Source organism: Cydia amplana, chromosome 9 (assembly GCF_948474715.1).
Source record: "Cydia amplana chromosome 9, ilCydAmpl1.1, whole genome shotgun sequence".
Classification (NCBI taxonomy): Eukaryota; Metazoa; Arthropoda; class Insecta; order Lepidoptera; family Tortricidae; genus Cydia; species Cydia amplana.
The window spans coordinates 11,686,516-11,702,261 of NC_086077.1; the positions used below are offsets into that span (position 1 = coordinate 11,686,516).

The window sequence follows — 15,746 nt, forward strand, 5'->3', positions numbered from 1 at the left end:
ACAGAATTGACATGTCGAAACAAGTGTACCTAGTGAAAATATAAGTATTTACATTTTACTACGAGTTTGTCATTGTAGTGACATTTAAGAACCTAATTAAAATTTTGTATATTAGGTACTCAAGTTTATTTGAAACACAACTGATTTCATGGAACATATTGTTTTATATTATAATGAAAACAACGAAATTAAGTCTCAATAAATCAAAGCACAACAATTTGTAGGAATTTCTCATATGACTAATAATTCAAAGTAAATTGATATTTATCACAACGACCGAAACCTTTCTATGATCTTGAAATTCATTTCTTAAAGTTGTCAATTAAAGACCAACTTAACCTCTAGCCGCCATACGTCAAACCTTGCCAAGCAAAATTAAATTTTATTTTGTCAACACAAAGTTCAAATTGGAATGGAACAGGAGACCTTTTTATAGGTCTCTGGGCGGCTAGAGGTTAATTATCAATTTTGTTTTAACTTTCACCTTGACTTCAATGTAGTTATGTTCTTTACGAGTATAATAGTAGTATACACACCAAGATACCTTTTAGAAGTTGTTTTTATTAACAATAACTAAAGCAACCCCAGGACTCCCCCATTTTGTTTGTAGCACTACCAATGTAATTAAATTAAAATTATTGTAACAACTACAATTATAATGAGGAATGAGATAATCACTTACGTTTGATTAATACAATTATCAAAAATACAAAAGATGAGATTGTATTATTCATTAATAATTTTATCTTTCGTCCATGCTCTCGCTTGTATCACCGTTACTGAGGATACTATTCAATATCTTATCCTCTTCATCTGCAGAAATGTCGTGGTTTTCTAAAACTTCATTAAGAACATTGTCGTGATTATCAGTTGCTTCACTTGTATCAATTTGACTCTTTTCTTCAACTTCGGAATCAAGTTCACTCACTTCTTCTTCCTCTAAAACTTCTTCTTGTATACTTTCTTCCTCCATTGCCGAATTTGTAACTTCTTCTTGTATACTAACTTCATTCAGTTCTTCTACCTCGGACACCTCTTGAATGCTGTCTTCGTCCACTTCAGGGATTTTTGGTGGCAGCGTAATTTTATTTTCTTTTACATTGGATGCAGTTCCATTGGGTATGTTTTTAGTTTGTCCATTAATTATAGGCCCTTGGCTGTTGGTGTTTTGACTCTCTTTTGGTATATAGTTTTGTAATTTATCTTTCGGGTTGTCCATTATTTGTTGAGTTGTTGATTGGATACTATCTAGAACAATGTCCTTTTGGGTTCTAATCATGGGCTGTACGGGGAACTTATCTCTGGAAAATAATGCTTTATTAATACAACGTATTTGATTAATACGAAGAAATCATATTTTAATTTCACCAAGAATTACCTGTGTTTACCTTCGTACTTGCTTGGCACCATAAAACAATTGGATTCTCTGTAAATTATTCTTCTTTTGCTGACCCATGGCCATTGTAAACTCCAATAAGAACTCTGAAATGAAAATACATCAATTAAATAAATGTATCACAGTTTTGAGCCAACTTCATAAAAATCATAAATCAATTACATATCAATTTACTTAAAGTAAATCTTACCACTTTAGCATGAACTTGTCTTTTCCGTGCCTTTTCCTCTTCTTTTCTTCTTTCTTCTTCACTGTCGTAGCCGTTGTCCTGAAAATTAAAAATAAACATAATATATATTTTTCGCTATATTAAAACAATAATAATTAGCACTTCGTTGCAAATAAGATCGTAATTAACTACTTAGTGCTCGTATTTTATTTACATAAATACTAGATTATTATCAGTAGGTAGGTAAATGATTAATGAAGATAATTATGTTAAGAGCCCATCAACGTGCACATTAGCGCCACTGCTAAATAATCGTGATTATTTCAATTTAACGAAAGATATTTTTTAAAAAAGGGGGCCGCTACGTACTGTATCTTGTATTAAAGTACCTTGTGAATACATTAAACTAGTTTCTATGTTGCTGGATTCGTCAATCTATAAACTCAAAACAAAAAGGGCTGTTTTAACTTTGGACGCATTAAACATTGGAAACTAGTTTGATGTATTCAAAAGGTACCTACTTTAATACAAGATACATTACGTAGCGGCCCCCTTTTTTTTAATATATTTCGTTAAATTTAAATAATCACGATTATTTAGCAGTGGCGCTAGTGTGCACATTGATGGGCTCTTAAATATTCTTATACAAGTGGGATATTGAATAAAAATAAATAATATTGCATTGTTATAGAGATTTCGTTCTCACCAAAGAATCCTCGTAACAGTAATAAGCATCCTCCTCGTCATCAGGTCTGAAATAGAAAAATTACATCATGTTTCGTATTACATAAATAGCTTTGCAAATCCTCCGTGTTTCCAAGACTAAATATTATTTTGCTAAATTTATTTATAAACGGAGGATCTAATATTTGAAATGTATAACTTTTCCAGCCCTTTGCCAGCACTCTTGGCATGCACAATCTACCCCGTGGGTACTGACGACAGACGTTTATTGTTCAATTTGGGTTATTAGGTATGTTGATTTTGCAAGTTATTGAGGTTTTAATATCAAGTACTCGTATTATGAATACGATATCTCCAAGCTGTTCTCATTGCGCTTCTTCTACACCTTATTGATCTGAATCTCAAATCTGCATCTGCCAATAACCGGCAAACAGAAACGTTGGCTTGGCTAAGATTTGTTTTTCTATTTATTCAATATTCAGCCTTTGTCAGACAATAGGATTTAGACGGGAATTGAGGTTCCTTGTAGGTACGTGCTATTAATTTCGTAAATAAATACAATAGTACATTGGAGTTATTCAAATGGAATTGTATATTTTCTTCAAAGGATAATTTTACCGAATTTCAAGTAGCTATATTCATAAACTTATAATCAGATTCAATATTTGTTATTAATTGATGTTATAAAAAAAAGATTTAATTTGGACCATGTTAAATCGTTTTCATTGCTTCGCTTATAGCAGGTGGCTGCGTGGTTTGCTCGTAAAAATGTATTAAAAAATCTGTAATGCCTGATTTCCGAGCGAGCTGGCAAGTCCCGCTGGAAAAACCTGGAAATGCCGCGTTTTTATTTGGCTGTTGATGCTGGAAATTGATTATATAAGTAAGTATATTATTTTTCAATAACTTATGAAGTTGCTAATAATAAACAAAATGTTATTCTAGTAAGTATATAGATTCTTGATTAGAACAAAGGCGAATTCGATTTAATTGTGCATTGCAGTATAGTTTCAAAGACAATATAGCTCGGGTTGAAATGACTGTTAATCGTCCGTTAAGGTGACAGGTGAACATAAAACTATGCATAAAGTGGAATGGAAATGGAGTTAAACCCAGGTTGAGAGACTCGTTTCAGATAAATGTTAAATAAACGATCCTTAACGTATTGATTTAGAGTTCCTAGAACCTTTAAAGCTTGTCGAACAGAAAGTAACGTTGCATGTTTTTTTATGAATAGTCGGGTTCTATCTGCAAAGTGCTGTGTGACCTTGTATATAAACTGATCCATTGATCGGCAACATGCACACGAGTTGCATCGTCCCCAGGCTGCGGTGCCTACTTACGGGCTCTGCCGTCAAAGTTTGTTAATATGACTAGATTGCCTAGACTTACGATGTGACGGCTATCTTAAGATGTATCCCAGACTCGATGATATTGGCCTTCGCCTATTGGATGTTGAGGGTAGAGGAATATCATTTTTGTTCAGGAACTTATCACCGGGATAGATACCCGTCTTCTCTGCTCTGCTATTGGATTCTTCTGTAAAGTATGTTCATTTGACTCCAGCGGGATACTTACGATGTGACGGCTATCTTGAGATGTATCCCCGACTCGATGATAATGGCGTGCGCCTCTTGGATGCTGAGGGTGGATGTATCAATGTCGTTGATGCGAAGGAGCTTGTCACCGGGACGGATGCCTGCCTTCTCTGCTCTGCTGTCAGGTTTTACCTGCAATGTAAAAATCATACTCGTAATTTAATATGACTGTTATTTTTTATCTTTTGTAAGTCTATAAAGTTTGAGGCAACACTTTATTAAGTGTGTATATTTATGTTAGCTGAAAGTTATATCCTTTCGTGATATGGAGATCGGAAATTTTCGACAACAAATTTCACAAATAATTATTACGTATATTATAATTGTCTCATTGGGAGTTATTATGGGTTTTCCTTCTAAAATTCTAATGCAGTATACGTATTTAATGCATAAAAGTACCTATTTCTATTATTAAAACAATGCAATGAATAGTAGAACAACTCCACAATACAAAATGAAAAGCCAGCTAGCCAGCCAGCCAGCTAGCCATCCAGCCATTTTATAATTTTCGGGTAGAATTGTTAGAGCAAATTATACTCGGACAAATAGCATTTAGTTTCTACAACTAATTATGTGAGAACCCTTGCAATAGGTAGCGTCTACATGAAACGTCTGTACCATTCTGAATTTAATTAAAAAGTTAAAGTGCTAGTTAAATTAAAACGAATAGAGAACTGACACTCATCTAATCTCAGTCAAACCTTGTCAAAACCAACAAGTCAGATGTCTGTAGGTCATTACGCAATTAGTTATAAAAGCTCGCATTCTAATTAGTAAAACTAATATTTTCTGGCCTAAAATTATGTATATGACTGATCGGCAGACGGTTCAAGTAATTTTGTTATTGCTTCGTCTACACTTCAACGAGTTTAGAATGGACTTCATAATATCTAAGTACCCAATTAATTATCTTTGAACGATAGAAAAATAACTGGCGACAACAACCCTTTGAGCAATTTTTATGTTGGGTCTAAATTTGTCAGTAGACAAAAAAGGAAATAACAGCAACAATTCTAAGAAGAGCCTTGTAAACCCACAGGCGAGATTAAAGATTCATACTGTATCTAAGAAATGGAGGTTTTGTTTCTTACATGTTTTGTTCGGTAGTAACAGATTCTCATCAAAGGAAAAAAGAACTTTCAGTAATCACACTCAAACTAGTTTTGATCCCGGATTTTCTTGCAAAATTCGAGACCTAATAAATCACTTCTCTTTTTTTGTACGTTCATTTATCCGGAAATACTTCATGTTACTGTATACAAGGTATTGCCTGTAACATGAGCAAATAATTAAAACGTATATTATACTCCTCAAACTATAAAACTTTTGTTAAACAACTTTTAAAAATTATGAATGCTTTAGACTTCCTCATTTTCATACAAAATAAGTATTGCCTTCTATGTACGCTGACATCAGTGTGTTTGACTTTGCTTGTCACGCTTTAAACATAACAAAATTTGCAATACATTGCGTCTTAGAACAAACTTTAAAGTGTAATCAAAATCAAAACATGAGGTATTTTCAAAAGTTGCTGAACTAATGTTGGTCGGTTTGAGGAGTACAGCCTACAGTTTAATTTATTGCTCCAGAAAACATCCTGTATATTATTCATATTTATAATAAAAAAGAACTTACGGCAACAACTCTCAAAGGAGTCTTGTAAAAGGATCCACCAGCGAGATCGAAGCCCCAGATCGCATCTTCAAAGCTGACGCGCTCATGGATACCCTCGTTCCTGGACTGCCAGCTCGGCTTTTGTATCTCACCCGCCAGCATGGCCGCCTCCGAGGCCTTCAGCTTGCTGTGGCGCATATCGATCGCCATATTTTCTGAGGGCATGCCCTGAAAAAAGAAATTGTTTCATTCGCTGTCATTAACCCTTATTTAGACGTACGAAGGTAAATATTAAATGAACTGTAGGCCCAGCTGTAGGTAACCATGCGTGTCTATAGCCATCTTTAGCGGTCAAAGGTTTAAAGGCTGAATCACTCTCAGCTCACACTCTGCTTGAGTAATTCATTACTGCTTCAGCACTGCTCCAGCTCGCTGGGTAAGTAGTACATATCTTTTCGTTACTTTTAACGAATGCGTAGGACACTATGAAGGGGGCTAGAGCCGTGCTGATTTACGCATACGGTGTGTTTGGCCTATTGTTGGTCATCGAGCTAGGACCGTTAAAACTATTTATTGAAACATTGAATAATATAAATTAAAATTTGATAAAAAAATTACTTCCGCTTGTATTTGTAGTAACAAGTTTCCTCAGATTCCGTTTATTGTAGATAGCGACATACCGCGGTATTCGGAAAACAAGATTTGTTCTAGAGAAGAAAACGATACGATAATATGTACTAGACAACAACTAGTTTAGATTTCAACTAGATATCTTTTGCAGGTCAATTCGGGCAACCAATGTCACTTTTACGTTAAATTATCGTTTTAAGATCGTTTCAAAATCGTTTTGAGATCTTAAAATACATAACGCGACGTTTTAGACATTGTGAAAATCGTTCAAGAGTATCTTCAGAATCGCGCAAATATGAAATTTGACAGGCTAGATCTTAAAAATATCGTTGTCGTATCTTGGTGATGTCTAATAAATATCTTTCAAAATCCGAATCGGGCCCCTACATTCGTTTCCTTTTGTCTTAAGCAAATTCAACCGTACGCCTACCCCGCAATAACGGAGCTTATTACGTCGAAGGGCGCTTTAGCTGTCAATTGACGGAAACGGGTCAAGAGTAAACAAATTTAATGAGAATATTTTGTTTTATATACAGGGTGCTTCCTGTAACAGGAGCAATAAATTAAACTATAGGCTGTACTCCTCAAACTGAACAACATTTGTTCAGCAAGTTTTGAAAATAAATCATGGTTTGATTTTTATTACACTTTAAAGTTTATTCTAAGACGCAATGTATTGCAAATTTTGTTATGTTTAAAGCGTGACAAGCAACGTCAAACACACTGATGTCAGCGTACATTGAAGGCAATATTTATTTTGTATGAAAAAGAGCAAGTCTAAAGGATTCATAATTTTTAAAAGTTGCTGAACAAATGTTGGTCAGTTTGAGGAGTACAACCTTTAGTTTAATTTATTGCTCCTGTTACAGGAAGCACCCTGTATACGCATTGGTTCATCATTCAAATATCTGTACACAAATACAACTAACTACATTTCTAAACCAGCATTTGAACTTTAGCAATTTGAACACTGTAATTGTAAAACTATAGAGGCCGTTACGTAATTATTCGACTTCTTTTTACGGTTCTATATGACTGTCATCATTATGCATTAATTTGACTAGTTTGAACCAAAATAAGAAAAAAATAGATTTAAACTAACGATGAATGACATCATTACTTAATAAAATAGGTACGAAGATAATATTTGTAGGTATTCAGTTCACATTACACTTCGACATGAACATGTTTAAAGAAAATCTTACAATAGACTACACTTCGTCACATAACAAAGGATTCAGGATAGCGTTACATTTCTTAATTAAGGTAAATAACATCCTTTGTCCTCTGGGAAATTAGAACTCCCATCTCGATTCAGCCCGACGTATCGTCACTTTATCAGACGAGACAGTCGAATTGAAGAATGTGAGTATTAGGAGCTTTAATCTCCTTAATATCTGTGCGTTGATACTAATTTAGTCTTATCTCGATAATCCTGTCAGGGAATAAACGAAAATCAGTACGTGTACCTATTGTTAAACGTGAAATTAATTCGGAACGCGTTCGCGTTCTGATGCTCCATTACTGTTGCGACATTACAGTGGCGGCGTTGAAGCAGGTGCTGTCACTGTCAATTTCCTTGTTAAAATTAGTGACTTTTACGGTCGCAATTAGAAGGTTTAAAGGATGACTCACGATAGACCGGGCTGACCGCTTAGTTTTCTATGACAGATGACAGGTGATCACGTGATGTTTTCCATAGAAAACGAAGCGCCGAAAGCTCCGGCCCGGACACGGTCCGGTCTAACGTGAATCATCCTTAATTCGTCGCGCCCGCGAATACGCCACAGCAGTAAAGCCGCAACAGTAATACAGCTACATTTGTCGTCCGTAAGTCACTTTTAGCGATACGATCTACTCTTAGCGATACACCAATTTATTTAAAAATTGTGAAAGCACGGCGCTTTTTTCGTAAGTTCTGTGCATTGTCTATTCACCGTATGTATTGAATAGTATAATACATTTTAAATGTATTTGAAGCGCATAATCGCACCTTGACGCTTTCCTGTGTTGCCCTATGACGGGTAGAGAATACCTATAGCGGCACTAAGTCCGCATGTTGTACTCTTTTTTATATGCAATAAAGTTTAAAAATAAATAAATAAATAATCCTTAGCCTCTGTGTCGTAACAAACATCTTATTGTTTCGGAGATACCTCCTTATATTTACTAGTTTTTCACACATACCTAATTCTCTATGGCGCGGAAGTAACGGTCTCATCTACTTAATTTTTTATAAATGATACCTTTGCGATGTCGTAAAAATAGATGGCACATGAAATTATCCTCAAGTTTTGTTTATGTGTTTTTCGTCGAGTGATCGTTTAATGTTGTAATTAGAGATTTTCGACAGTTTTCATAATTATTGTGATTTGTGACTTAAAATGTTCGCATGTCATACCGAATATTCGGTCGCCGAATATTATGAATGTTTTGATAGGTAAGACGATTTTCCTCCGGCCAGTCTACCAATTAAGAGGAAATGAAAGAAAAATATTAGCAATTGACCCCAACTTTGTTGCTCATGTTTTTCCCGTAAGGCTCTTTGATGTAAATATTAAATGAGCGACGTTTTGGAATGTTTACTTTAATTAAGTTAAATGAGCAATAATAAACTTTGTATAGCTACTTGGTTAATTCAATTAAATTTCAATTCAATTTATTTATTTATTTCGAATCCATAAGATCCATAAATGTTTACTAAACATTTTGGGAGATTAGTTTAAAACTTATTTGTAAGTTATACCTATAATTATTTTTGTATAGTATAATTTGTTAATCCATACTATCCATATCCACACTAATATTCTAAATGCGAAAGTGTGTCTGTCTGTCTGTCTGTTACCTCTTCACGCTTAAACCGCTGAACCGATTTAGTTGAAATTTGGTATGAAGATAGTTTGAGTCCCGGGGAAGGACATAGGATACTTTTTATCTCAGAACTCACCCCTTAAGGGGGTGCAAAGGGGGGTGGAAGTTTGTATGGGGAATCGTCAAAAAGCAGATTGGGTAAAAATAAACTACCAAAATTACTAACTCCACGCAGACGAAGTCGCGGGCAAAAGCTAGTAATATTATAAATGCGAAAAAGTGTCTGTCTGTCTGTTACCTCTTCACACTTAAACCGCTGAACCGATTTAGTTGTAATTTGGTATGGAGAAAGTTTGAGTCCCGAGGAAGGACATAGGGTAGTTTTTATCACAGAAATCACATTTTAAGGGGGTGAAAAGGGGGGTGGAAGTTTGTATGGAGAATCGATAAAAAGCAGATTGGATAAAAAATAAGCTACCCAAACTACTAACTCCACGCAGACGATGTCGCGGGCAAAAGCTAGTTTGAAATAAGTTGGTTTGTATCCTACTATCTAATAGAAGTGCGTGCTCTCTTGACACAAGATTTTTTAAACTTTATCGGTGATCAACTTTTCTGCTTTCGCATTAGGGGTTTTTTTTGTTGTCCCGTACATTTTTTTTTCAAATTTGGGATTTTTTATGTTATTTCTACTCAGAATCACGAGCTCTTTCTATCCTAATAGGAGAAAAAGTGTCCCAAAATTTCCACACATTTTTCGATCTTTCCATTTCGCGACCGCCATACAAAGTCTATGAAAAATGGTGACGGAATGGAAATACAAACCTTAGGACACTTTTTTTCTCCTATTAGGATAGAAAGAGCTCGTGATTCTGAGTAGAAATAACATAAAAAATCCCAAAATTTGAAAAAAAAAAGTGTAGGGGACAACAAAAAAAATGCCCATAAGTATGTATCAGTTATTGCTTTATGCTACGCTTAGGACATGAATTGCCTATACAATTACCAATGTTCAAACTAGAGTTAATACTTTCATAGATATTTAAATAATAATAATATTATTATTTCATAGATATTTAAATTGTAATAACTATGATATGGAATGACGCATGTGTATAAAATTAAGGAAATAAAGAGACTTTTTTTTATTTTACTATCAGTTACTTAACCTAATAAAGGACTAATAAAAATGCAAATGAAATAAGAGCGTTTCGACCACATTTCCATTCAAGCAAATGTTAACTAATCCAAATTAATACAGTTAGAAAGAGACGTGTTGTCTATCTCGCGCGCGAGCTACTGTCGCTGCGCACTTGTTCTAGGATAGCAACAAGAAGTCTGAAACTAAATAAATTCACTTGAACTGTTTTTCTATTACTTTTATAAATAGGTACAACACTGATTGGATTCGGTCAATTACCCTAGTTGAATTTGGAAAGTTTTAATTTAAAAACAGCGAGAGCTTTATGGCTGCTAATATTGCATTGTCTTTAAAACTTCTAAGAAAGCACAATTCTAAACTTAATTAAACAGTTTTGAGAAGCCGGTAAAAGACAAACTCTCTTGGTTTTTAAAACTTAATGGATTAAAATAATAAAAAAATCGTTAAAATCTTAAAACGTTAAATAGAAGTCATTTCACGGTGTCTATAAAATAATAAACAAAATATAAAGTCTATTTTTTAATTCGGTAGACTGAAATGACAGTTCATAGTATGAACATAAAATGTCATTTCATACTATGAAATGTCATTTTAGTCTACCGAATTAAAATATAGACTTTAACTTGCCTAACTATCGCAATGTCATTTCACTTTGACTTTGAAAGGGCATTGCCGTAGAATTTTTTATTAAAAAAAATTAACTTTGTCTTGCGTGTCAACTCGAATTTAAATAAAATGGTTTTTTTAAGAAATTTTAAAATACCTACTCTCTTACATTACGCAATAGCTATTTCTAAAATTTAAGCGATATCCATTTAAAACACACACCGCTGGTAATAAGTAATAAGGAGAGGTTCAGCGCAGTCAAGACCTGGTCTATGGAAAGGCTCAAATGTCACTCCCCACCACTAACCTTCGCAGTTCCAGGCACAGGTAATGAACACTCAATATGGGGTTCGGCGGTCGACTGATCCAATTATCTGTGATTGAGGTCGACGTGGGCGTGCTTAGTGCCAATTCGTCTTGACTGATCATTTGGCAATGCTGGACGGCGGCACGGTGAAGATAGCCGATAGTTAAACTTCGGTTAACACGCTCAGGTATTTACAACATGCAAACTTCCAGTCAGCGTCAAATATAGTTGTTAGAACTAAAATGAAACGAACGGAATAACAGTTGCAATGAGACTAATTTAATTTTTTAAATGTCACTGACAATGACACATGTACAGTTAACATACATAGTATAACAGATGGCGCTAGTAGTTAAACTTAGATTATTTTAGATATATTTTAACACCTCCACTTATCAAAATAATCTAAGCACAGTTTCCAAAAAACAAAATAATAATTAAATCTAACTATGCTAAACAATACTCTGAATGCCCATTTTTCTGACAAAATAATTGTGCTTTACACTAGTTAAACCTTTAGTCAAAAGGTCTGCGGGCATTTCAGATGTTGACAAATAAACAATTTTTACAAGATTGTTAGCGACAGCTTCCCTAACAAAATGATGACGAACATCTATATGTTTTGTTCTTTTATGGAACAAAGGATTTTCAGTCAATTTTTGAGCACCTTGGTTATCATTGTACAAGACAATGTTATAGTCGCATACAACAATTTCTGAAAGCAAATTTTTTAAATAAATTGCCTCCTTGACCGCTTCAGAAATTGCCATATACTCAGATTCAACTGAGCTCAAGGCCACTGTTTGCTGCTTTTTACATTCATAAGAAATCACAGAACCTGATAATTTAAAGCAGAAACCAGTGTATGACTTTCTGTCAATATTATTTGAAGCCCAATCAGCATCAACAAAACCTTCCAGATTATTATTATCATTTTTAAATATCAAACCAAAAGATTTAGTTTTCTGCAAATATTTTAATATTCTTTTTGCATGTGACCAATGAACTGCTGAATAACAGTTATTGAACTGGCTCAAATAACTGACACTGTAACTAATATCTGGACGTGTAAGTACAGCTAGGTACATTAGACTTCCTATCAGCTGTTGATAAGGATATTGTTTACACACTTCTTCAGATTTCTCCAATTTCAAATTACTTTCTATTGGGGTATCTACAGAATTACAATTTGACATATTAAACTTCATCAAAATCTGATTTACAAATTGCTCTTGATCCAAAGAAATGCTGCCATTTTCATACATTTTCACCCTCATACCTAAACATTTTTTCACCTGCCCCAAATCCTTAGTTTTAAACTTTGACATTAAATTCTTTTTTAAATCATCTGTCATAGCTTCACTATTTGAGAATATGAAAAAATCATCTACAAATACAGTTATAATAATCTGCTCATTTTTTATGCGCTTACTATACAAACAGGGTTCAAGTTTTGACTTTACATATCCCAAGCTCAATAAACAATCATTAACTCTCTTATTCCAAGCTCTGGCAGATTGTTTTAAGCCATATATCGCTCGCTTTAATTTAAGCACTGAATTAGAATTACAATTTAATTCTGGTGGCACTTGCATGTATACATTTTCATCAAGATAGCCATTCAGAAAAGCTGTTGTTACATCAAGATGGGTAATTTTAAAATTTAATTTTACACTTAATGCGAATAACAGTCTTAGTGTTGAATACCTTAGGACGGGTGAGTATGTTTCTTTATAGTCCACACCTTCTTTCTGGGTAAAACCCTTAGCCACTAAACGAGCCCTAAATCTCACTTTGTTATCACTTTCAAACTTTTTCTTAAACACCCACTTGCACTGTATCACTCTATCGGCTTCCTTGACATCAACAACTTCCCACGCTTGATTATCTTCAAAAGCCTTCAGCTCTTCTTGCATAGCCTGCTGCCACATCTCCTTCTCTGGACCATTTATCGCTTCCTCATAGGTGATTTCTTCACCGCAAGCCTCGTCTACCACACACAGGTTTGAGAAACCATATCTGTCTACTGGTTTTCTGACTCGCTTGCCATTCACTATAGGAATGTCTTCTGCTGACTGTGAAACATCACTCTCATCTTGACATAAGGTGAAATCTGCTGAGTCATCTGATGTCACATCTGAAGTTAATGATTCACCTACATAGGTAGAATCATTTGGGTCCATGAGGGTACTTTCATCTTCTGATTCTTCCTCCACTGGCTGCAGCTCTGGTTCCTTCACACTTTCCTGCACTACCATCTGAACTGTGTCTGTATCTTCCTCTTTTTCCATGATAAAAACATCTCTGCTCGTAGTAATCTGCTGTGTTTTTGGGTTATAAATTCTGTAACCCTTAACATTTTCTGGGAAACCAAGTAAAATATATTTCTCAGCTTTCTTATCCCATTTTAATCTTCTCTCTTTGGGCACATGCACCATCACCGGACTGCCGAAGACCCTGACATGACTCAGATCTGGTTTTCTTCCTGTCCATTTTTCAAATGGTGTCACATTTCCTAAACCTGAGACCGGCGACCTGTTTTTCAAGTACACTGCCGTGTTCACAGCCTCTGCCCAGAATTTCTTTTCTAGTTTAGCCTCAAAAAGTAAACACCTTGCCTTTTCAGTAGCCGATCTCACATATCTCTCTGAGACCGCGTTTTGTTGTGGCGTATAGGGATTAGTTCTCTGATGAATAATACCCGCCGTCTTCAGATAACTTTGCATCTCCTGTGAACAATATTCTCCCCCATTGTCTGTCCGAAGCGTCTTAATTTTATTTCCAGTTTGGTTCTCTGCCATACTCCGAAACTCTTTGAAACACTGGAAAACTTGGTTCTTTTCTTTTAAGAAATATACAAAGCACATACGGCTTGCATCATCTACGAACAGTACAAAGTATCTTGCCTGACCAATAGACTTGGTCTCCATTGGCCCCGCCACATCCGAATGTACCACCTCCAATAAATTTTCTGACCTATGGTTAGCTGATGGAAAAGGTAGTCTTGCCTGTTTCCCTTCGCAACACACCTCGCAGTTAGACTTCTGCAATTCTGGTTTATCTTTGTAGAAAACACCATTCACTGCTCCATTTTTCATCTTTTCTAGGTCATTTGAATTAATATGACCCATTCGTTTATGCCACTGCTTTGAATCTGTTGTATGTATAGCTGCCGCTGCTAGTACCTTCTCTGGCTTCACAGTATTTAACCTATACACACCATTCTCTAAACTTGCTATGCCAATTAACACATTCTGTTGATTACGGATGTAACACGCACTTTTTCCAAATGAAACTGTGTTCCCGCTTTCTATCAACTTGCTAACAGATAGCAAATTTGTAGTGAGATCTGGAACGCACAAAACATTTCGTACAGGAATGTCAAACTGAGATTCATTCACTGTTGTTGTGACTTGCGCTTCACCGGCACATACAACTGGCATGGTCGTTTTATTTGCAACAACTATATCTCCTATATCGTGTGCTTGTCGTGTTTGCGATAAACTTTCTTTGTTTGCCGTAATGTGGAAACTCGACCCCGAGTCCACGTACCAATCTTCTGTACTAAAGTCGCCGTTTAGAAATACAGCACTAAATGCACCAGCAACCTTCTTTTTTGTTTCTGTACACTGATTTTTATAATGCCCTGTCCGATGACACTTGTAACAAATAATTTGTTTTCCACTTGACGTTTTGGTAGTTGACGGCGATGACATTGACGTTTGTTTTGACTTATGATGGCCAGTGTTGCCAGTTTTCTGTCGAGCACTCGAGTAGAAAGCTGCTTCTGCTCCACTGCTGCCAACTTCAGTGTCAGAAGTCATATCGAGCAACTTCGTTTTAATGACGTCTGCACCAATTGTCAAACCAGAATGTTCGATTGCCATTATCATTGGCGCGAACTTTTCGGGTAGGCCGGCCAAAAGTAATGAACCGATCCATTCGTCGTCGATTTCAAAGCCCGTTCCTTTTAATCGTTGCGCTGTATCCACCACTTGAGTCACATAATTTGTCATGGAATCGCAATTTTCAAGACGAATAGATATTAAAGTCCGAAGTAAACTGATTTTCCTTGTAAATCCGCTGTCATCGAACAATGTCTTTAACTTCGCCCACAACGTACTTATAGTGTTCTCGTCCTTGATATGCACATATAAGGAAGGATCTATTGTCATCACTAGCTTGGCTTTAGCTTTTTTCTGTTCTTGATCACTCATATTCTCACTTATGGCGTCAATATCGATGCCCTCCAACAGCAGAAAGTTTTTTACCGCGAACGCCCAATCATCATAGTTCTCACGTCCTTTTAGTTTAGGAACATTCACTATGTAACTTGATGTCGACATTTTGCTAATCACACACGAAATACTTTAAACTACTTAGAAACATGGACTGCCCATAACCTAAAATGAAACGAACGGAATAGCAGTTGCAATGAGACTAATTTAATTTTTTAAATGTCACTGACAATGACACATGTACAGTTAACATACATAGTATAACAGATGGCGCTAGTAGTTAAACTTAGATTATTTTAGATATATTTTAACAAGAACAACGCACCAAAGTTATCTGCTACCTTCTAATAGTTTTCACATTTTTTTTAAAGAATATCAGGTATTTTTGATGCTTAGTTTTGACTGCTTCTATTGCAGCTGACTGACAGGTCTACCGCGAAAACCGAAAATCACCGAAGTGCACTAGCTCTGAAGCAGCAGCCACCTTAATAAAGACTTTTTTATCTTCTTCAAGTGCCTCTCCATTAGTGG

The 15,746-nt window shown here is 35.4% G+C and overlaps 1 protein-coding gene across 1 annotated transcript; it reads right to left on the reverse strand.

The window, feature by feature from the left end:
* Positions 1-602: 602 nt before the first annotated feature.
* Positions 603-11,087, reverse strand: LOC134651137 (PDZ and LIM domain protein 2-like). Its single transcript, XM_063506163.1, has 7 exons — positions 10,978-11,087; positions 5,483-5,689; positions 3,828-3,979; positions 2,272-2,317; positions 1,587-1,664; positions 1,379-1,482; positions 603-1,301 (listed from the first exon to the last, which is right to left on the reverse strand). The coding sequence occupies exons 2-7, from the start codon at positions 5,684-5,686 to the stop codon at positions 743-745; spliced, it is 1,143 nt and encodes a 380-aa protein (XP_063362233.1). The 5' UTR covers positions 5,687-5,689; positions 10,978-11,087; the 3' UTR covers positions 603-742.
* Positions 11,088-15,746: the final 4,659 nt, after the last annotated feature.

Bases quoted from the DNA above. Each gene is read 5' to 3' on its own strand.
- LOC134651137 (XM_063506163.1), bottom strand. From the start codon at position 5,686: ATGCCCTCAGAAAATATGGCGATCGATATGCGCCACAGCAAGCTGAAG. The intron at 2,318-3,827 runs GTAAGTATCCCG...TTTCTATTTCAG, and splicing joins CTCAAGATAGCCGTCACATC to ACCTGATGACGAGGAGGATG. The intron at 1,665-2,271 runs GTGAGAACGAAA...TTTAATTTTCAG, and splicing joins ACTGTTACGAGGATTCTTTG to GACAACGGCTACGACAGTGA.